This window comes from Balaenoptera borealis, assembly GCF_965194805.1.
Source record: "Balaenoptera borealis genome assembly, chromosome: 11".
In the NCBI taxonomy this organism is placed as follows: domain Eukaryota; kingdom Metazoa; phylum Chordata; class Mammalia; order Artiodactyla; family Balaenopteridae; genus Balaenoptera; species Balaenoptera borealis.
Genome location: NC_138868.1, coordinates 32,374,291 through 32,398,670, shown reverse-complemented (window position 1 = coordinate 32,398,670; position 24,380 = coordinate 32,374,291). Strand labels below are relative to the sequence as shown.

At 36.6% G+C, this 24,380-nt stretch overlaps 1 protein-coding gene and 1 long non-coding RNA gene across 3 annotated transcripts in view; one reads left to right on the top strand and one right to left on the bottom strand.

Annotated features, from left to right (window-relative positions):
- The window catches only part of ANO3 (anoctamin 3), a 427,831-nt gene that overhangs the window by 131,452 nt on the left and 271,999 nt on the right, over positions 1 to 24,380 (top strand). The window contains exon 1 of one of the 2 annotated variants that reach the window (XM_082342534.1): positions 11,188 to 13,505. The exons of the other annotated variant lie outside the window; for it this stretch is intronic. Coding sequence (XP_082198660.1) covers positions 13,454 to 13,505 — 52 coding nt within the window. The 5' untranslated portion in view covers positions 11,188 to 13,453. Of the gene's footprint in view, positions 1 to 11,187; positions 13,506 to 24,380 lie in introns of those variants that run through there. 2 annotated transcript variants of the gene reach the window in all.
- The window catches only part of LOC309606025, a 45,508-nt gene continuing 36,816 nt past the window's right edge, over positions 15,689 to 24,380 (bottom strand). The window contains exon 2 of the long non-coding RNA XR_014231611.1: positions 15,689 to 24,339. This is a non-coding gene — a long non-coding RNA (uncharacterized lncRNA). The remainder of the gene's footprint in view (positions 24,340 to 24,380) is intronic.

Below are 24,380 nucleotides of genomic sequence, written 5' to 3'. Positions count from 1 at the left end.
GGCTGTCTTTTCTCCATGGTATATTCTTGCCTCCTTTGTCAAATATAAGGTGACCATATTTGTGTGGGTTTATCTCTGCGCTTTCTGTCTTGTTCCATTGATCTATATTTCTGGTTTTGTGCCATTACCATACTGTCTTGATTACTGTAGCTTTGTAGTATAGTAAGAAGTCAGGGAGCCTGATTCCTCCAGCTCTGTTTTTCTTTCTCAAGATTTCTTTGGCTATTTGGGGTCTTTTGTGTTTCCATACAACTTGTGAAAGTTTTTTTCTAGTTCTGTGAAAAATGCCTCTGGTAGTTTGATAGGGATTGCACTGAATCTGTAGATTGCTTTGGGTACTATAGTCATTTTCACAATGTTGATTCTTCCAGTCCAAGAACATGGTATATCTCTCTGTTATTTTGTACTGTCTTTAATTTCTTTCATCAGTGTCTTATAGTTTTCTGCATACATGTCTTTTGTCTCCTTAGGTAGGCTTATTCCTAGGTATTTTATTCTTTTTGTTGCAGTGGTAAATGGGAGTGTTTCCTTAATTTCTCTTTCAGATTTTTCATCATTAGTGTATAGGAATGCCAGAGATTTATGTGCATTAATTTTGTATCCTGCTACTTTACCAGATTCATTGATTAGCCCTAGTAGTTTTCTGGTAGCATCTTTAGGATTCTCTATGTATAGTATCATGTCATCTGCAAACAGTGACAGTTTTACTTCTTCTTTTCCGATTTTGATTCCTTTTATTTCCTTTTCTTCTCTGCTTGCTGTGGCTAAAACGTCAAAAACTATGTTGAATAATAGTGGTGAGAGTGGGCAACCTTGTCTTTTTCCTGATCTTAGAGGAAATGCTTTCAGTTTTTCACTATTGAGAATGATGTTGGCTGTGGGTTTGTCATATGTGGCCTTTATTATGTTGAGGTAGGTTCCCTCTGTGCCTACTTTTTGGAGAGTTTTTATTATAAATGGGTGTTGAATTCTGTCAAAAGCTTTTTCTGCATCTATTGAGATAATCATATGGTTTTTCTCCTTCAGTTTATTAGCATGGTGTATCACATTGATTGATTTGTGCATATTGAAGAATCCTTGCATTCCTGGGGTAAACCCCATTTGATCATGGTGTATGATCCTTTTAATGTGCTGTTGGATTCTGTTTGCTAGTATTTTGTTGAGGATTTTTGCATCTATGTTCATCAGTGATATTGGCCTGTAGTTTTCTTTTTTTGTGACATCTTTGTCTGGTTTTGTTATCAGGGTGATGGTGGCCTCGTAGAATGAGTTTGGGAATGTTCCTCCTTCTGCTGTATTTTGGAAGAGTTTGAGAAGGATAGATGTTAGCTCTTCTCTAAATGTTTGATAGAATTCACCTGTGAAGCCATCTGGTCCTGGGCTTTTGTTTGTTTGAAGCTGTAATCACTCACAGTTTCAATTTCAGTGCTTGTGATTGGTCTGTTTATATTTTCTATTTCTTCCTGGTTCAGTCTCGGAAGATTGTGCTTTTCTAAGAATTTGTCCATTTCTTCCAGGTTGTCCATTTTATTGGCATGTAGTTGCTTGTAGTGATCTCTCAGGATCCTTTGTATTTCTGCAGTTTCAGTTGTTACTGCTCCTTTTTCATTTCTAATTCTGTTGATTTGAGTCTTCTTCCTTTTTTTCTGGATAAGTCTTTTTTTCTGGATAAGTCTGGCTAATTATCAATCTTGTTTATCTTCTCAAAGAACCAGCTTTTAGTTTTAGTGATTTTTGCTATGGTTTCCTTCATTTATTTTTCCTTTTTCTCTGCTCTGATCTTTATGATTTCTTTCCTTCTGCTAACTTTGGTTTCTTTTGGTTCTTCTTCCTCTAATTGCTTTAGGTGTAAGGTTAGGTTGTTTATTTGAGATTTTTCTTGTTTCTTGAGGTAGGATTGTATTGCTATAAACTTCCCTCTTACAGCTGCTTTTGCTATATCCCATAGGTTTTGGGTCATCGTGTTTTCACTGTCATTTGTTTCTAGGTAATTCTGATTTTCTCTTTGATTTCTTCAGTGATCTCTTGGTTATTTAGTAGCATATTTTTTAGCCTCCATGTGTTTGTGTTTTTTACATTTTTTTCCGTAATTGATATCTAGTCTCATAGTGTTGTGCTCGCAAAAGATACTTGATGTGATTTCAGTTTTCTTAAATTTATCAAGGCTTGATTTGTGACCCAAGGTATGATCTATCCTGGAGAATGTTCCACAAGCACTTGAGAAGAAAGTGTATTCTGTTGTTTTTGGATGGAATGTCCTATAAATATCAATTAATTCCATCTTGTTTAATGTATCATTTAAAGCTTGTGTTTCCTTATTTATTTTCATTTTGGATGATCTGTCCACTGGTGAAAGTGGGGTGTCAACGTCCCCTACTATGATTGTGTTACTGTTGATTTCCCCTTTTATGGCTGTTGGCATTTGCCTTATGTATTGAGGTGCTCCTATGTTGGGTGCATAAATATTTACAATTGTTATATTTTCTTCTTGGTTTGATCCCTTGATCATTATGTAGTGTCCTTCTTTGTCTCTTGTAATAATATTTATTTTAAAATCTATTTTGTCTGATACGAGTATTGCCACTACAGCTTTCTTTTGATTTCCATTTGCATAGAATATCTTTTTCCATCCCCTCACTTTCAGTGTGTATGTGTCCCTGGGTCTGAAGTGGGTCTCTTGTAGACAGCATATATATGGGTCTCGTTTTTGTATCCATTCAGCCAGTCTATGTCTTTTGGTTGGATCTTTTAATCCATTTACATTTAAGGTGATTATCAATATGTATGTTCCTATTACCATTTTCTTAATTGTTTTGGGTTTGTTTTTGTAGGCCTTTCCCTTCTCTTGTGTTTCCTGCCTAGAGAAGTTCCTTTAGCATTTGTTGTAAAGCTGGTTTGGTGCTGAATTCTCTTAACTTTTGCTTGTCTGTAAAGGTTTTAATTTCTCCAACGAATCTGAATGAGGTTCTTTCTGGGTAGAGTAATCTTGGTTGTCGGTTTTTCCCTTTCATCACTTAAAATATGTACTGCCACTCCCTTCTGGCTTGCAGAGTTTCTGTTGAAAGATCAGCTGTTAACCTTACGGGGATTCCCTTGTATGTTATTTGTTACTCTTCCCTTGCTGCTTTTAATATTTTTTCTTTGTATTTAATTTTTGATAGTTTGATTAATATGTGTCTTGGCATGTTTCTCATTGGATTTATCCTGTATAGGACTCTCTGAGCTTCCTGGACTTGACTGACTATTTCCTTTCCCATGTTAGGGAAGGTTTCAACTATAATCTCTTCAAATATTTTCTCAGACCCTTTCTTTTTCTCTTCTTCTTCTGGGACCCCTATAATTCGAATATTGGTGTGTTTAATGTTGTCCCAGAGGTCTCTGAGACTGTCCTCAATTGTTTTCATTCCTTTTTCTTTAGTGTGCTCTGTGGTAGTTATTTCCATTATTTTACCTTCCAGGTCACTTACCCGTTCTTCTGCCTTAGTTATTCTGGTACTGATTCCTTCTAGAGAATTTTTAATTGCATTTATTTTGTTGTTCATCATTGTTTGTTTGCTCTTTAGTTCTTCTAGGTCCTTGTTAAATGTTTCTTGTATTTTCTCCATTCTATTTCCATGATTTTGGATCATCTTTACTATCATTACTCTGAATTCTTTTTCAGGTAGACTGCCTATTTCCTCTTCATTTGTTTGGTCTGTTGGGTTTTTACCTTGCTCCTTCCTTTGCTGCATATTTCTTTGTCTTCTCATTTTGCTTAACTTACTGTGTTTGGGGTCTCCTTTTCTCAGGCTGCAGGTTTCTAGTTCCTGTGGTTTTTGGTGTCTGCCCCCAGTAGGTGAGGTTGGCTCAGTGGCTTGTGTAGGCTTCTTGGTGGAGGGGATTGATACCGTGTTCTGGTGGGTGGGGCTCGATCTTGTCTTCTGGTGGGCAGAGCTGTGTCTGGTGGTGTGTTTTGGGATGTCTGTGAACTTAGTATGATTTTAGGCAACCTCTCTGCTAATGGGTGGGTTTGTGTTCCTGTCTTTCCAGTTGTTTAGCATGGGGCATCCAGCACTGGAGCTTGCTGGCCTTTCGGTGGAGCTGGGTCTTAGCATTGAGACAAAGATCTCTGGGAGAGCTCTCACTGATTGATATTACTTGGGCCCGGGAGGTCTCTGGTTGTCTAATGTCCTGCACTCGGCTCTCCCACCTTGGAGGCTCAGGCCTGACACCAGGCCGGAGCACCAAGACCCTGTCAGCCACGTGGCCATGTACATGGGGATTTTCTTGCCTTTTGGGAAGTCTAAGATCTTCTGCCAGCGTTCAGTAGGTGTTCTGTTGGAGTTTTTCCACATGTAGATGCATTTTTGTTGTATTTTTGAGGAAGAAGGTGATCTCTACGTCTTACTCCTCCGCCATCTTGAAGGTCCCCCTGCAATAGGAGACTCCACCAACGATGCCAACTTCCTCAAGAACTAGTGGTGCAGAGGCACTTTTTTCAGAGGGTTTGAAGCTTGCTTTTTTATTTTTCTTTTCCTTTGTGCTTTGTCTAGTTTCACTTGTACACAGGGTGCTTCCTGCAGAGACCTCTCACCTGGCACTTCAGATCAGAGTGCCTAGTGAGAAATGGCTGTACTGACATCTCAGCTCGGTGGGCTGGGCCATTTGCGGAAGTACTGCCCCTGACACTGCAACTCAAGATGGCCAATACATCTGTTTTTTAATGGGAAAAATGAATTCGTTTATATTTTGAATATTGGCTGATACACTTGATTTTAATCATTTCATTTTGCTTTGAATCTATTATGTATGTACATTGTTGAGTGCATATTTTCCTTTTCCTTATTTTTCCTGGATTGATCAAGCTACAATATATTTCATTTGTTTTCTTATTGAACAATTTACTGTTCTTTACCCATTCATTAAATACTACTTTCGTTCTCCTTGTTCTCATAATCAGATGCTTTAACCCAAATTATTTTGCCTATTAAGATACATGCTTCTGTTTGCCTCTTGTTTTATCCCCTCCTCAATAAAAGAAGGTCTTAAGATTGTTTTCACTTTCCACTTTTCCTTTCTCATGCTCCCTTCCCTCATTAGACTTCTGTAACATTTTTACTTCCCCCACTCCCAACTACCCAGACTTGTTGAAAGAAGTGATAACTAACTAGAATTTATTTTATAGTGTTTCCTTTCTTTTAAATATATCTTAAATGCTCTTATATTAAGTATCCCTGAAAATTGTATTATTATTCACTTGAATACAATTAGATAAATATATATAAACATGATACTACTATATTTTATTCTTCTTTTATCTTGAGGTATCTGTTCTGATTCATCTTTTTTTTTTTTTTTTTGGTAGTAGCATCTTTCCTTAAGTGTTTAACCAAAGAAATTATGTAAGTTATGTATCCCTCAAATTACTGCAAATCCTTAAATGTCTTCCTATACTTAAGAATAAATTATATCCTGCCTAGATATGTGATTTTGGTATGAAGTCATTTCACCATCAGTCTGAAGAAACGATTCTAGCTTCCAGCATTGCTGATTAGAAAGTCTGATGGCAGTCTATTTTCTGTTTTCCTTACTCAATATTTTAGTGATTCTTAGTGATAAAACTAATTTGGGGATTGGAAAATACAGTCACTAGCATTAACAAGCAAACTTTCCCTAAAGGAACCATATGCAAATTTTTGTTTTTATTGTGTAAAATGTAGCGCTATAATTTTTTCCAAATGTTCAACCATTGTTTTACGATAAAACGCCACAAAGTTGGAAGACTTGAAACTTCAAACATCTAAGGTTTATACAACCATTTGCTATCTATTCTTAAAGTAATTACAAAGATGTACTGTTTCTTCCCCTATAAAACTTGCAAAGACTAAAATTATATATCCCTACTGAATTTGGCACATAGATTCCAGTATAAATTTGTTAAATGTACTGAAAAGAAAATATATAGTTTTCTCCTATTACTTGTAGAAATTACAGGAAGGGAGGAAGAAGACCTTTATTTGATATAAAATATGATTTACTGAATATTTTCAAGGTGATATAATGTAATCTACTATTCAGTGATGCTAAAATATTTTCTTTAGATTTATTTAATGAATACAAAGGCTATAATTGACACATTGACTATTTATTCATAAATGGTTTCAAGTAACCAATATTCATTTTTAAAGTAAATTCAATGGTGTCTCATTAGTTAAATAATTAACTCAATAATTTTTTCATCCTATAACTTTTGTTTTTGCAAACTCTGTGTCTCTTCATTACATTACAATGTTCAATTTCAGATCTCACTCAAGTTCAAGTTGCACAAAGCTTCTATTTGTAGATTTACAACAGGGAGGATTTTCTGTACTATTTCCACTATTTTCCTTCAGAGGGGAAAGAAGGCCAACCATATGGATTATATTTCTGAAGTCATAGCACATGAAATTCTCTTCCAGCAGACACGAATCCGGGAATATGAGGAGCATAACAGACCTTAGGGAGTACCTAATCCATCAACCTTATTATAGATGAACCACCTTGGGCCAAGAAGGCAAAGCGATTTTCACACTGTTAGCATGCCAATTTATACACCAGGGTAAGTGTGTAGGCTCTAGACTCCCAAAGCAATGCCTTCCTTCCACATTTTTCTGCTAGGTTAAAAAGGGGGCCTCCATGGCTAATTGGCGATTTTTTTTCAACTCCAAATCTGTACTATTTTTGGATTAAAATGGCATAATGATTTTTTATATCCAGGTTATTTAAAAATACTTGTTATCATTTTGTATTTCATTTTTGTATTTATTTTTCTAACATAAATAATACATATTTGATGGTTAAAGTGACTGCATAACTTACTGTCCAAGACAGGATACTTTTTTTAAAGTTTGAGGCTATTAATAATTACATTATGACAAAAGGCAATCCAGAACATAAGGTCACTCTAGGAATAAATGGAGAATAAGGTTAAAATATCAGTAAGTCAGGGCTTCCCTGGTGGCGCAGTGGTTGAGAATCTGCCTGCCGATGCAGGGGACACGGGTTCGAGCCCTGGTCTGGGAAGATCCCACATGCCACGGAGCGACTAGGCCCGTGAGCCACAACTGCTGAGCCTGCGCGTCCGGAGCCTGTGCTCCGCAACAAGAGAGGCCGCGACAGTGAGAGGCCCGCGCACCGCGATGAAGAGTGGCCCCCGCTCGCCGCAACTGGAGAAAGCCCTCGCACAGAAACGAAGACCCAATGCAGCCATAAATAAATAAATAAATAAAATTTAAAAAAATTAAAAAAAAAAAAAAATCAGTAAGTCAAATGAAAAAACCTTCGATTCATTCATATCTCCTCCATGTAGACTTAGCTGTATTTTGAGTTTCACCATTATAGATGTATCTATGCATACATATGTTTTTGCAAAAGCTTATCTCACACTGAAATATTATTTTTCAGTCTGCTTTTATTAAAAAAAATGTATCAGGAACACTTTTCCAGTAAATAAATATTCATGCGCACTATAGTTTTAAAGGATTTCTTAGATTACATTGTTAATATCTTTGGAGAAATGACAAGGCAGCAGACATATTCCTTGCTCAGCAGGACTGATAATGTTCAAATAGAGACCACAGTTTGTTCACAGTCAGTCACCCCAGCTTCCCAGGAGTCAAGCATATATTATCTTTGAAAAATAAATTGGTAATTACAAATTCTACCTCCATTTCCACATTCCTACTGGCAAACACCCAACAACCAACAATAGGACAGGCCTACACGAGTGAGGCAGAGGCATCAAGCTATTAGAAGAGATTGTAGCCACACCCAGAGTCAGTACCACCACACCCAGAATACCAGCTGAGTATCAGCTGTGTTCAAAAGCATGGAAATTCACCAAAATGTAGTAGAGTAGTCGATATGACCAGAGTATCAGCTTAAGAACTTACAAAGATGAGCAGACCTAGAAAATAAATCAATAATTATTACATTCTTAAGTTTTCAACACAGCACAACAAAAGCAGTCTTTATGAAATTATCTGCCTGGAGTAAATAAAATTACAAAGGAAGGCAAATCCATAGTCTCGCATTCAAATCTTGAAAGGTAAGGACTTATACTTGAATATCTTGTTATTAGACTCTTCTGACAAATATACAACAGTTGAGTATCAGAGAAAACCCTTTATTTGGCAAATGTGTATTTGATCAGCTTTTATGTGCCAGACTATCTTTTAGGCAATGTGAGAAATAAAAAAAAGTGAGTCAGTACAGAGTCTTCCCTGAAGTATTTCTTCTGAACTGGAAGGAAAGTATGTGCCTACTTTCAAAAGCTAATATATATAATGCATGGTAGAAACATGGCAAAAATGCCATGAAATGATGTTAATCATATTCTATAGGAACTAGAAGAGGTAAAATTCACATCTAACTGGCTTTATAGTAGGTGGATATAGATAAAGGAAGTCTTCATCCTGAAAATGGCATTGTTCTGGGGCCTTGGAGAATGGGTAGAGGTTGAAAAACCTTATGAGTCAGATAGGAATTTTAGGATGAACATTCCAAGTAGAGGAAACAGCAACAGTAAAAGCAGAGAAGCCTATGAGGAAGAAATCCATTGTAGCATCAAAAGAGTTTATAAAGGAAAGCCTTAGAAACAAGTCTGGAAAGTGGTGAGAGTAGATCATGGAACTCCTTGAGTGGTAGAGCAGTGAACATGGACATGTTCCTATAGGCAACTTGAAGAGGTAATTGTAAGTTTTTCCACAGGGACATACAATATAAACTGTGGTTTAATCCATCATCACCTCCTTTGTCCCACATATCTGCCTTCTCTTGATGTTGTCTTTTTAAGAAAATCATTTTGTGTTCTTGTCTCTTGAAAATACTTGTGATAAGACCTTATCAGGCTTGATTCAGAGAAGGTGGAGGTTGCTGATTTTTCTCCATTGCTTTCTTTTAGTCACATGTATCCATCAAGAATGTTACTCCTGAATGCTTCTCTGAACATATAGTCTGGATTTGAGCAGGACTAATCTGATAAATTCTGTTGTTATATAGTCACATGTAGCCAGGAACCACTGGCTTTTGGGGAAACAATTGTACCCCATGCTTCCGTTTATCACAGCGTATGGTTTTTTTGAAGAGCTTTTTTTGTGCCTTTAATAGAGTATGGAGAGCAAGTAGAACCAAAAAAGTACTTAATATAGTTATATATATATATATATATATGTAAAATATATAAACTATTCTAAAATAATTTCCCTAGGTTTAAGAAAGCCTAAGAAAGAAGACAACTGTTCAGTGCACTAAACAAGCATTTTTTTTTCTTGAAGTCACTTTACATTTTAAAATTCATTGCTTTCTTTACTTACTCATTAATAAGCATTTATTAAGCATGTGTGACAGGAAATACACTGATCTCTGAAGAAACAGATGCTCTACACTCAGTCTGCTCTCAAGGAGACCATAATCTTCCACTAATTGTGTCTTCCAGGGATATTTTGCCTTCTCTCTTTGTTACTCTTTGCAGATAAACCCATACTGACGTGACTTGGCTATTTCATTTTGCCCATTAACACCTTAAATAACTGGGTTCTAGAAAGGGAATAACCTCAAAGAGAATTTCTATCTCTATTTCTGTTTGCATTTAGGCAATGAGAAGCAGAATTGGAAATTTCAATTTCAATTAAGTGAGTTATTCAAGACCCGAAGAGGTAACAACGAAACTCTCTATTTTCCTGTGATAGAGCACAGTATGAGGGAACTCACAGTTGGCTGAGCTGAGCAGTCATATTTCAGAATTCAAAAGAATAAAAACCCCTCTCAATTATGTAAAGAACAGAGTCCCTTACCTCTCTGGGAGGCAACAGTTAGCATGGGGCCTGATAAATTAATTACTTAAAGAGGACAGGAGACAGGTGGCCAGCTGTGGGAGGGCAAATGCAGCAGAAACCTCAACAAGGAAAAAAATGTCAGGTTCCAAGATCAAAAAAGAAAGAAAACTTGGAGTTGTAGAAAGAGAGATATGGAGGGATTTTAAAGATATGTGTATTTAATCAATATAAAATCAATATTATATAATTTGTAGCAAGCATGAACATGACAAACATACATGGAGGTATTAAAAAAATCTACCCTAATCCCAGCTTAATCCCAGAATTAATTATTCTGGACATTTTGGTATGTTTCTTTCCAGTCTTTTTTTTTTTTACTGTTTTGCAAAATATAGTCAAGCTCATACTACATGTATTAATCATGCCCCCCCTCACTGAAAAAGACATAAAATAATTATTTCTCATCATTAAAATTTGAAGATAGTAACTTGCTCAAGAGCAGCCATCTAGCAAGTAAAGAAGTCAAGATTTAACCCCAAGCAGGCCAAGTCTGGCTCTGAACCTCTGTGCTCTACGTTCTGCTTACACGCCTATGATGAACATGTATCAGCCATTCCAGTATTCTTATTTTCATGATAGTTCCCAGAAACGTATTATCTCCCTTCCTTCCTCTTTTTCTTGCTTTCTTACTTTTGCTCTTTCATTCGTTCATTCATGTGCCCACATTAAGCACTGCGATTGGCTCTGGGGAATACAAATTTAAATAAGACACATTCCCCATTCACAAAGAGCTGCCCTATCTAGAGGGAAGGCAGACAAATAAACAGTTTCAAGATATGCATGTATTTTCTCTCAGAAAATTTTGGAATCATTTTACTCAGCATACTTTCCACTTTGCATTAAACTGCAAGAATTTTTTTAAAAATTTGAAGAATGAAGTTTGAAACCAATAATAGTAATAAAAACCAAGCCAACAATCGGTTTAGCTTTCCCTAATGAGGCTATTTAATATTCATTCCTAAACTTTCTGCACTAGAGATGTCAGTATAAAATATTTCCTTTTATCAAATCACAGATTTATTTTTCAGGAAAGTCTTTGTTCAAACCCCTCTTTCTGCACTCCCCACTTCCAAAACGCACAAATTCTCTTTCTTTACACACCACACACACACAGACACACACACACACACACACACACACACACAGCCTTTCCTGCTCTTTGCAGTGCTTTTCCTGTAAACCAGATGGTGCTAGAAATTTCCTAGGCCCCTCACAAAGCTGTTCCTCTAGCAACCTTCCTTAAAAGACTGATTTTAAAACAAGCAAAGATGTTCTTCGAGTCCCTTGCTAGTCAATCTGTCAGTCCAGCCTAAAATGTTTTTAATTGAAAGTAATCAGCTTTATGAGAAGATAATTTAATCATAGCTGCCCTGCAGAGGTTTGGGTGCTAGGGTGTTAGAAAGAATGCCAAACTCCTTTTTTGGGAAAAAAATAATGAGGTTAAATTCTTTCTAATGAGGTTCAAATTCTTAGTCAGTCTTAGCTCCAGCGCACACATTCTTGCCTCCTGCTGGGCTGTGGTTGGAGAAAATCAGACATCAGCAGAAAAAAGAGGCTTTAGGAAATTGAAGATGTTACCTATACCTGGAGTATAGGTAGAGTAGAACCAGAGGCTTTTAATTCTTTCAACTGTTCCTCCTGATCACGAGTTGAATTAATGCTCACATTTCAAAAATATTTCTGATTCAAATCCCAGTGATTTAAAAGGATTTGAAAAGGAAAATCGATCCACAGGCATCATAATTATAAGAATAGTATCTAATATTTTGGGGGTGTTAGTTTCCTGCCATAAACTAGTCCTTAAATACATTATCTAGTCTTTACCTGCGAGTTGGGTTGTATCAGAATGACCTGTGAGTTGAGTTGCATTGGAATTTTAACGAAACGAGCAAATATAACAAAAAATCCCCAGGCAAGTGATTTATTGCTCTGGGTTTCAGTGCCTTCTTTTATAAAACATCTCTAAAAGGACACTTTGTGGAGATCATCTCTGAGGTTTGTTCCAAATCTTCAGTTGGAGATAAACTGACATTGAGTTCATTCTTCTAACCAAGTATTTCTTCAGTGTCTGCATCCTGAGCTCTTACTGAATGATCAACATTTTCCTTCTGTAGGACCCTCCTTCATTAAAGAAGGCTGTACATCCTTGCCATGCCTCCCACTGAGAGTGAAATCTAATTTCTCTCTTGCTTCAGATGACTTCAGGCCCAGTCACTGAAAACTCAAGAGAGACTCTGAGTCAGAACCACCAAGCTGAGCCTAGCCAACCTGTATAATAACATGAGAGGTAATAATAAATTGCAGTTTTAAGCCTCTAGTTTCAGTGTGGTTTGTTATGCAGCCATATATAACTGGAACATTTGCTTGTGCAAAGCTGCATTCCCTTTACTGTCCCTGTATCATGAACCACAGGTGAAATCAAAGAGCATATGTCAGTAGCTCAGCCTATTTGAGGTTTTGAAAATTTTGAAATCTGTGCATGTTTCTCTTTTTTATCTACCTTTATTTGGATCTTTCACCTGATTCTGAGTTGATCTCACAAACTTCAAAACTCTTTTGCTGTGTGTCTCTTCTGTAATATGTTACATCTTCCAGGAGGAACTTGGGAAGTTTGAATCAGGCAGTATTGGTAAGAGGGAAAGAGACTGTACTGAAAAATATGTTGAGCAGGCCCCTGACTCCTATTTTGGCCACTGTGACCTTCTTAAAGTGACTTCACGTCTTTCGGTGTCAGATGCCTTCTTTGTCTCTCAAGTAAGGTGTTGGTTTACATGATATTGAGAATTCTTTGTTGTGCTGCGCTTCAGTTTCTTTTATAATATTAGTATGATAATAGTCTACCCACTTTGTAGGGCTTTTATGAGGATTAAATTAAGTAGCATGGTTATTGTTTTTTCAGCACCTGTTACTTAGTAGGTGATAAATGGTCCAGGGTCACTATCATATATGGTTCAGTCCCAAGAGCTGAAATACAAGAGGAGAACTCAAGTGTAATGTGCAAGACATTTAATATTGTTTATCTAATAAAAACCATTCTACTGTGTAAGTGGAGGTTATCCATATTTTCCAAATTCAAGTTTAAGAGGAAAAACAAAAATGTCTCTGCATCTGCAACTGCATTCCTCTCAGAGCAGAAACCAACTTTGCCCTTCTGTAGGTGCTAGTGTTACAGACCAACTTTTAGGAAATCAGTATCTGTGCCTGGATATAATAACCAGCCTCAAAACGAAAAAGAGGGAATTATTAGCGGTTCTAGAGATTTGTTCAGGTTTATTTACAGTCTCTAGGAAAAGTTCTCGCCTCCCACGCCCAGCATACCCCGCATAACGCCCACCCACACTGCGGCACTGGACTCTGGGGATGCGGGACTATTCCGCGAGTAGCCGCTAAGGGGAGCCGGACGCTGGACCGCCCTAGCCGTTGCCATGACAACAGAGGGCGCGCAGCCTAGGGAGCGAAGTGCCGGCTAAAGCAGGTGTCGGATTGCAGGGCGCTCGCGGATATTCCGGAATTGCATTGAGCCCGGGAGGCTCTCTCAGGGTCCGGCTACTGGTCACCTTTCTCTTGGACAGCTTCCTAAACCGGCGGGGACGCACTGAATGAAAATGGTCCATCATTCAGGCTCGATTCAGTCCTTTAAACAGCAAAAAGGTCAGTCGGAATCTCGGTCCCCCCTCCCTGTGGGCGTCACGTACCGTCTGCATGCCCTTGCAGTTGTGTAGGAGCATCCTTTCCCGACTAATGCGACGCAGAGGTGGAGAACTCTGCGAAGTTTAAAAAATGTTCTTCTTTTATTTTTTTAATGCCTCTTCACTCTGCATCCGAGATGAGTCTGATATCTGAGCCTCCGCACGGTCCCTGGGAGAAGCGGAATTCGTCATTTCGGGGACTTGATTTAATGTATATCTCTCTAAGACTGTGTCAATGCATTGCAGTAAACCAGCTTAGTAGGGATTTTCCTACCAGCACCCTGAGGTTTGAAGACAGAGATATTGGACCGGGTTTGTCCCAGTCTGTGCTTCAAATGGCTAATAAGCTCCACATAAGTGTATCTCCTATTTGAGACGATTTTACACAATCCTAGGATAAATTAATTTTGGGACTGTTCCAGAAGTTGGCCTGTTGAAGGAGCTCTGAAAGTTTCTTAGAAAAATCAATTTTTTCCTTGTCCTATGCTTGATTCTGGGTTTCAAGTTTTTGTTAATATTGGTAGGTTCCTCTTGTAGGGCCGTTGTATTATCCTTCTTTGCTTCTCCTTCAAGTTCCTCCCTGGATTCAGTGATGAGTCTACATGTTCATAGTCAAATCAAGAATTTTTCCAAGTTATTCTCACCCTTTGGTCCTTGTTCCTTATTTTATTTAAAAGGTTTTTAATAGAGCACATATATTTTTGTACATACTTCCAGTTTTCTGGAGTTTGTCCAAAAATTATTAAACAACATAATTGCCATCTAATTGAATTAATGACGGTAATTATGCCATAGTTGACCATCTGGTACCTAAGATATGTGAATTCTGGAGTGGTAAATTTGCTCATGCAAAGTGAAGTAAATAGGGAATTCCCTGGTGGCCTAGTTGTTACAATTCCGACCTTTCACTGCCATGGCACATGTTCAATCCCTGGTTGGGGACCTGAGATCCTGCAAGTCGTGAGGCACGGCCAAAAAAAGCGGTGAAGTAAATATTCAGTTATATATTCCTACTCCCTCCAACCCAGATTTTATCCATATTATTTTGGTCAACAGTTTCTGTGTAGCTCTTTGCCTTTCTTTAAGCAAAAATTGGTGAACCCGCCAGGGATGATTTAGTAGGGATTCCTGCATTAGGTAGATTATTGGACTGAGTGAGCTTTGAACAGCATAATTTTATACTCTTTTCAAATCCAAGTTCTCTAGGTTATTTTACAAATATGTTGGAATTGGGAGTGAGGTGAAAGACTGTCTGGGTAGACAAAACATTCAGGTAGTATGCAGTTCCACTTCAAATCTAAATGTTCCAAAGAAAATTCAGTTGTTCAAGAAGTTGTATTCTCTTTAATCATTATTTTAAACACATACAAACTTTCAGAATGAAGACAATTATAGGAACTTTGCACCAGCTTCATATGATTAATATCCTCCTGTGAGGCATGGCTATGGGTAACTTATTTCTGGGACCTGGAATCTTGACATGCCCCCACATAACTTATTATGTATGGACACATACTGTGTTTTTAAAAGCAAATAATTGCCAACTTTAGGACCAACTGTCATTGCTCAAAGTGATTGATAAAAAATTATGCAAGTTCTAGAGCTTCATATTGTTTCCTTTATGATGCATTATGAGCCATTTATTTTCAAGTCTTCCTTTACTTTTTGGCACAAAAGGCAACTTTAGCAGAAGGATAAATGTGGAGAGCGGGAGGGATAGGAAAGGAAGCATCATTAAAGTGGTCCTGGTTAATTGCTTCTTAACCCTGAGTAGGCATTCCAAAAAGACATGCCAAACTCAGGATTAGCTGTTTTAATTTTACAAAGAGGGAGGAGTAAAATACTATTCTAGATACTTTCTGACCCAGGAAGTATGAGACAGAAAACTTTTAAGGGTGCTCTTCATCATAACATTAACCTGAAAACCGCACATTAAAGAGGAGAAAATTCTGTACTGGAACTCTGGAGTTCTAAAAGCTAAGCTCGCCTTTGTAACTAGCTTAAAAACCTTGAGTGAAGTTTTTAACTTCTTTGGAATTTACTTCATATATAAATATGAAAAGAGTGAACACCTGACCCCTATGGTCTTCCTCTGTTCTATGGGAAGGGCAGGTGCAATGAAAACAGAGATGATTTTTTTCCCCCCCCCCCTGGGCCAGATAAAAGGAAAGCCCTGCTTTTAGTTCACTCTTAAAGAAATAATTTAGGTAAGTAAACCAAGTTATGAGGATTATTTTTTATCTTAATCAAGTGATATGTCTTTTGTGATTTTGATTTCAACTTTATAATACCTAGAAATAACCTGAGATATTCAGACAACACTGTTATTATAAAACTTTAAAAGTGTTCACTGACACTTGAAAAACAGACACACTCTATAATTAAACTCTCAGCAGGCTTGGAGATGTTCCAATATACTTGAGAAATATGTAGTAATCAATCACTGATCCAAATTCCCTCACTGATATTACTCAGTGTTTTTCAATGAATCAATATAGATGTCAGAATAGTTATCTTGAAATGAAATACTATATGTATTTCTCCTTAAGTTAATCTAGTATCTAGACCAAATTTCTTCTTAAGTTAATCTAGTATCTTCATTTTCAGCCTTGGATTTTAATCCTACATATCCTTCTTACAAGTTATGTTCTTTAATATCTCTGAGCTTCCATCACCACCTCTGTGAAGTGAAGATAATATATATGTTGCAAAGTTGTAAAGTACTTAGCAGTTTGTCTGGCACACAGTTGGGGCTCAAAAATATAGTAAATAATAATAATAATAATAATAGTTGTTATTCTTCCCAGGCTCATCCGTCTTTTCTGACTTCTTAGGAGTAAAAATAACCCTCAGTGGTTTCTTTAAATTGGTTGCCCTTTATTTTCCTTTGTCTCACTCAGTTTTATTACTTTAGGGTTTCTTAGGGAAAACTGGATTCCAGACCATCTAAGGATTCCTTGAGTTACGGTCCCAAACTACTCAGTTCATATGCCCATCCCTCAGGAAAAATTCCCCCAAATTCCCATAAAGTAAATTTAGATATTCAATTATTTTCATAATTTTAAAATTCCATTGCAAATAAATTGCATTTATTCACTATCCACTCAACCCATATTTAGCAGGCTCTTGCTATAGAGAACTTTGTACAGTAGGAAGCCTGAGAGGTTTGCTAAACATAACCTTTATTTATAGGCAACTCTGCATTTTTCTAGGAAGATGTTAACATTTTTTTTCTTGGCCATGCCAGTTAAGTTTTGTTTTCTGAAGAAAAGACCCACATATATTTTTGATTTTTTAATTAAATCCTAGATTTTTCCATTAAGTGGCATAATAAGTTAAGAAGTAAAAAGTGAGAATCCTCAGCTAGAGTCGGGGGAGGGTTGGGATGGGATTATTTCATACTTTATTTCTGAAGTCCCAAAGGTAAACTGGAGTGTAATATGCTTACAGACAACTGGGAGTGTGTGTTTGCCTTTGCCTTGGCACGTGTTGGAGGAACATATTAGCTGGCAAATCATCAGTGATTTCCGGTAAAAGTCCAACTGTGCTCCTCAGCCAGGCTTGCTCTGTTTCACTTGATTTAAAATGGACTCATGTGTCATACAAGAGTGGGTGAGAAAAGGACAATGTTAGTTCTGGCTTCTGGTGGCTGTTATTTACCAATACAGCTAGTAAGACTTTCAGAGAAGCCATAGGTCACATCAAACACAGCCTGTCCCAAAAGGCTTGGGTTTAATGGGATCAGCTGAAGCTGTTAAGTGATTCATCATTATCCTAAAGGACATTTGGTTAAACATGAGAAGAGTGTTTTTAATATTTCCACATAATCAAATACTTCCTACTCAAATAAATTATGTAATAATAATAATCTTTACACTTACATGGGGATTTACAGACCACAAGCACTTTCATTCTCTTTTTCTCAAAATAAATTACTCCCTTTTGCAGGGGCCCACCTGTAGAGCCTCTCAACCACCAGCCTGCTTTGTGCCCAGTTCCTACTTCATAAGAACGAGGATGGTGTTGGGGAGAATACCTAGTTTCAGAATCTCTGATACCCACTGTTTAAGCCTTCTTTTCCCTTCACTGATATTTTTAGGACCTAGAATCTTCCTGTACCCTTACCCTGGTGAAGCCAGGAAAAAATCTGAAGCCATTGATACATTGACAGAAATGCAATGTTAACACATTCGTATTAACTATCCCTGGTATTTTGACAGTCTATTCTTTTATTTATGACTGAAGAAGAGAAGGCATTGTGTCTTGTTAAAATACTTCCCAGCTATATAGGGGAAACAGTTGGGGAAGATATTTTAGGGTCAGAAATTATACTGACTGGTACTTAGGTACTGACTGGTACTCAGGCTCATACTGAGTATCAACCTGTATCATCAGAAAGAATTGACCATATAATCTAATTGAGAGCCTCTCTGGTCTCCTGATCTATTAATTTTCACCCTTCCCTTTCTTTCCCTTTCCACAGCAGACTTCTTAGATATTTATGACTCTTGTTATAGATAATCTCCTAGTAAGGGTGAGCCAAACTATGAAAAGAATATAGAACACTACCAAATGTAAAATAGATAACTAGTGGGAAGCAGCCTCATAGCACAGGGAGATCAGCTCCGTGCCTTGTGACCACCTAGAGGGGTGGGATAGGGAGGGTGGGAGGGAGATGCAAGAGGGAGGGGATATGGGGATATATGTGTACATATAGCTGATTCACTTTGTTATACAGCAGAAACTAACACAACATTGTAAAGCAATTATAATCCAATAAAGGTGTTAAAAAAAAAAGAATATAGAGATATTTCAATCCAAAAAGCAGACATGTGTCTAGCATCATTTCTTAAAAAATCCTGTACACCTCAAATGGCTCAGAGGAATTATTACCATGTTACTTCAAAGTAAGAACATTGATGTTTAAAATGATAACTTTGAATTAGCAACAATAGTATATATTATGTGATAAATATATATCTTATATTAGGAATGAAGACAAGTGATAGAGTTTAAAAGAAATTCCATCCAAAGTAATTATAATGTAAATATGTGTGTTTATTAAAGCTGTCTAGAAGTTCAGTTATCCAAAGCCTCACATTTCTTGAGGATTCTAGAGAGCTGAATTTTTCATCTGAATCTAGAATTTAACATTGTACTGTGCACATGAATGTTCCTGGAAAAATATATTGGGGGTTGATGATCACAGTTGTCCCTTGCACAACATGGGTCTGGCTTATGTGGGTCCACTTATATGTGGTTTTTCTTCAATAGTAAATACTACAATACTACACGATCTGCAGTTGGTTGAACCCACGGATGCAGAACCGCGGATACAGAAGAACCAGGTATTTAGAGGCCAACTATAAATTATAGTGGATTTTTGACTGCATGGAGAATCAGCACCCCTAACCCTCATGTTGTTCAAGGGTCAACTGTATGTAAATTAACTTATCATAAAAAAGCCCCCAAATCTTTAAGAAAGCACAGAAAAGCTCAACCTTCTTCTATTTATTATTTTAGTATTTTATAATTGCTCAGATGTTTAGAAAATATTAATTTTTGCAGATTAATGTAAAGTAGTTGTGCCTTGATGGAAAGAGCATTGACTCAAAGTTTCCTGTGACTGAATCCTGTCTTTACCTCTGTAACTCTGGGTATTTACTTTTTCTGGGCCATAGGTTCCTTATCCACTGTTTTGGGGTGATAATCCTCATCTCTCAGGATTGTAGCAAAGGATAACAACAACAAAAACAGCAGAGGCAGCTAATGTTGTGCGAATACTATTACTGCCCACTGTCACAAAAACTTAAAAGTACACTGCATTATTTCATACTTACTAAAGCTTTAGTAGTTAGATATATAATTTGTTTTTTATTTTCAAGGTGAGGGAACTATGGTTTAGATGTTACATGCATTGCCAAGTTAACTCTTAATGAGTTTAAAGCAGAGTTCTAAGATCTCTGAGTTTAATTGTGGTTAGGTCACTATCCCTTCTGTGGCCTTAGTAAAATGAAAACTTTAGACAGAATAATCTCCATGACCCCTTCTGTCTCTGCAGTTCATCAGAAGTTACAGAAGTCTGAAATCATATTCTAAACCTGACAGATCATTAGTACGACCAATCTAGCTGTCCCTTAATTTATTGCCTTTCCTCCTAAATTGCACAGTAAAGCAGCAATTACTTTAAATTCTGGTTGGTTTCAACTCAACAGGCATGTAAGAAGCCTGCACCAGCTGCAGGATCCAGGTTAGCCAAAAAATGAGGCCCCAAATTCACATCCTCACGGTAACTGAGATACAGTTGGCTATGGAGGAGAGGACTTTCTTGTGGGTAAATTGGATGGATGTGAAAGTACATTGCTGAAAGTATTTTTCAATTGCACTGTATTATTCATGTTGCACTTCTTATTATTATGTTTCTAGAAAGTTAATAGGCTGACCGAAAGGCATTGCCCCAGAATAACTCCTAAGAGTGTATATATTTTATGTTTGGCTTTGGAGCACTATTAGCAGCAATTTGGGGGTGGAGGTGTGGCTACGTTGCAAATATATGCAAAAGTTCTGGCTTAAACACAGTTTCCATCACTCACTGGTATCTTGAGCAATTTGTTCTATCTACCTTAGCTCATTTCCCAAATTTGAAAGATCTAAATAATCACCTGGAGTTCTTGTTAAAATGTAAATTCTTCAGTGCCTCCAGACTTATAGAATCTCATCTGCAGAGAAAGAAACTAGGAATCTGTGTTCTTTACAAACACGCATCCTATGGAATTCTTACAAGGCCCATTTGAGAAACAATTTTTTAAAAAATTAATATAACTATGTAAGCACTGAGTGAGATAATGGATTTAAGTGAGTGGACTAAAGTAAGTTGTAAATAGATGATCTCTATTATTAGTAGAGGCAAACTATATAGATTCTAGATATACTTAGCTGCATACATGCATTTAGTACTATGAAAATATAACTTTAATGTGTTTCTAATATTAATTATAATTCCCCAGTTCCTCCTCTTTAAGGTTTGATGAGGTTCCTAAATGAGAGTTACTGTCTGATCTCCTTTACCGGACACTTCAGTAAAGGAGTTTTTATACTTGTAAGGAAGAACTCAGACTTTGTCTCCAGTTGTCTTATCATGACCTTTGTAAATACCACAAATGCTGTCAATTTATTTTTGCTCTAGGTATTTTAATTCCTATTTTTTACTGTATAACTTTTTGCAAAAGAAGACGCTTTGGTGAATATTCTATCTTGATGACGTGTCTCAACATGGCTTTTTTTAAAATAAAATATATAGTAAAAGTTTATAGTTCTCCTTGATTTATGTATAGGATAGATATGTGTTAGGTTTGTGTTTTTTAAATAATTTACTGTCATAATTTAAAGTCATTGTGAGAAAGGCAATGTGTGCAATTAAAAGCCACGATATGGAATCACACAGACTGTGATAGTGGGTGATCATGGGCAAACTAATTTCAGTGGATTTCAGTTTCCTCACTTCTGAAATCAGAATAATAATGTACTATTATTAAATGTTTAAACACTGTTTAAAGTGTTTTGCTTGTAGTAACCCCCTTAATATTCATAAAGAGACATTTCTATTAATGTAATTTCATAGATGAGAAAACAAGGGCAGAGAAATTAAGCAAGTGTTCAAAGTCACAAAACTAGTAGAGACAGAGCTAAGATACCTATCTGGCAGGTTGAAATGTTATGAAGATTAGCACTTGTGTATAGTTAGTTCCTCCTATAGGAATTGCTATATAGTAGCCTCAATACTTTGTAAATAATGTTTTTATAAAACATCATTAACTCTCTACTCTTACTCCAAATCAATGAGATTAAATATTGTTCATTACTCAGCACAGGGTTTTCGTTCTTTACCTATTTCCTCTACCCGCTTGGTTGCACCAACATTTCCCAGTTCATTTTTTCAAATGATTCTCCCAAAGTTTAGCTCATTGCAAAGATTCAACTTCTTTTTTTTCTTTTAAGTAAAGTGAGTCTAATTTACTGACATTAGCTCAATTTAGACATATTCAAAAGACATAAAAATAGTTTTTATCTGTGAACTGGTGGATCTCGCAGACACAGTGTTATATTTACTTGCAGTCAGTGGTACACTTATAGTCTATTTGCCCAAAATTACTTTGCATACAGACTGAACATAACACAAGGTGGCCTCAGACTTACAATAAGAGAGAGGTGAATGGTCACGAACTTGAGTGCAAGAGTCAAGAAGCTTGTGTTCAAATGATACTTCTGTATGATTTGCTGTGTGTGATTGCATGATCTTTGCCATAATTTTACTTCTTTAAACTTCCCTCTTTCTCTTATATAAATTGGGCCTGATATGGTTGTTTTGAGGATGGCTTTTTGTAGTGCATTCTAAAAAGTAATCCATTTACCAAATTGGCTCTCCCTGTTTTTGCTACTTTTTCTAATCTTAAAGATTCTAAGATATCCCAGTACTAGTTATGCTTGTAGTATAGATGTTCCTATAAAACGCAGATCAGGAAAAGTCGAATTTAACACACTTTCCTTACAGTTCAGTACTTATGCCATGATTCAGAAGAAATCAGGCCAGGGCAGGAATAAAAATGCAGACGTAGAGAATGGACTTGAGGACACAGTGGGGGAAGGGGAAGCTGGGATGAAGTGAGAGAGTAGCATTGACATATATACACTACCAAATGTAAAATAGATAGCTAGTGGGAAGCAGCCGCATAGCACAGGGAGATCAGCTCTGTGCTTTGTGACCACCTAGAGGGGTGGGACAGGGAAGGTGGGAGGGAGGCACAAGAGGGAGGGGATATGGGGATATATGTATACATATATCTGATTCACTTTGTTGTACAGCAGAAACTAACACATTTTAAAGCAATTATACTCCAATAAAGATGTAAAAAAAAAAAAAATCAGCCTATCTATGAATTTCAACATACAAAGGTCTAAATTTAGAAAATAAAATTATCTAAAAATAATCCATATATTGTTAATCTCTGAATTTGCATTTATTTTTAATGTAACATTAGTAATTTATGATTATGATCTTTTATGCTTATAAAAATTATAGAGCAATATTATTCATGGATTGAAAGTATGGATAATGGTAACTAAAACAAATTTTATTCACATAGGATTCAAATTACATGTTCCTCTTCTTCATATTTTGTGCCTGTTATATATAATATGAAACAAAAAGATTTACGAAGTCCATCACTGAAAATAGACAAAAAAATTGGGGGTGTACAATAAATTCAAAGTTCCTTACTAAGGAAAATAGTCTTTGGCCTAATGCCTCCTTTGGGCCACTAATATTTTGAATGATGCTTCTCTGTTTCTCACCCGTTGCTCCATGATGAGTGGGTTGGGGGTGTGCACCACAGTGAACAGCTTGCAATTAGTCATAACTCTTACCAGATGTGAAGAAATCACCTACTCAGAGGCACTTATGACCATTTAGACAACATTAGTCTAGAATTTTAATCATGGATAACAGTTACTTTAGTATACAGTTCATATAAATTCATGTTTTGCAAAACATTTTATATGCTCTAAAAGCACTATATAATGATAGAACTGGACAATGCATGTATATAGAAGGATATTCTGTCTAAATATGCTGTTTAAGACATGATTATTACAATTTTCATCATCTAATCTGAGACCTGCATAGTGCTTGAGTACCACATTGTCTTTAAGAATGGCATGTTTTGATAGTAAGAAGTAAAAAAGGGATGGGGAAATTCTGAACCTTTCTCTGCTTCAGACCCAGGCTTGAAAAAACCTTCCATAGCCAACTGGAAATGTCACAATCAAGACTTTCTTTGAAATTATCTGATATTCCTTCCTTTAACCAAGATAATAATCCTTGATGTGAATATTAACCAACAGACATAAAGCTTAATATGTTTGAATTTTATTTCTGCCAAGAATATCTTGGGCCAGATATAAATCTATTCTTCAATTTCTCAGTAAATGAAGAGATATTATCAAGTGTTTATTGAACACTTCAAATTCCTGTCTTAAAGCTGTGGAGGAATTTGTAATTGAACTTACTGTGCATGAAACTCATTACTATGTGCTTGATGTGCATGAATTCAAATAATTCTTTTGAAAACCCATCGAAGAAGGTACTATCAGCTTCATTTTACAGATGAGAAAATCAAGGCACAGCATGACAAATAGTTTGCCTGGTAAAATAAGATGAGTGGTTAAGAGATGGACTTTAAACCAACAATATGTCTGTATAACTTGTTCTCTAACACAGTATAAACGTTTTATTAAGGTGGGTAAAAAGAGCTGATAATATTTCAGGGCCTGCTGTGCATCTATCAATGTGCTGGCTATTGTATACATCCTATATCACACAATTTGTATATTTGAGGCAAAGATCTGTTTTACAGTTAAGGAAACAGGTCAAGAAGTTAAGTTGCATGTGGCTACGTAGCTAATATGTGGCAAACCTGGAGTAAAATCCCATTGACTTGCTAGTACCATGAAATACATTATGTTTAGGAAGAGTTGTTTCTGCCATAAGTCATCCTGAAAGAATTGGATTAGGAAAAGCACTTTATTAATGAATAGTTACAGTGAATACTCCAAGATATGAGCTTTGTATGCCATGCAAGGTGGAAGGATTATGGGTGCTTGTGAAGTTCAGTCAGTTACAAGGTACAACAAGGGGTATCAACAAAGTATCTTTGAGAATTTCTGTTACAGCTTATATCTCACTTTTTATAGGGTGGTCACAATCTATGAAGATTGTTTTCCCGTCTCAAAATGACTCCCTTCCAATCTCATGCTATTCTAAACCATCCTCTCCCAAAAC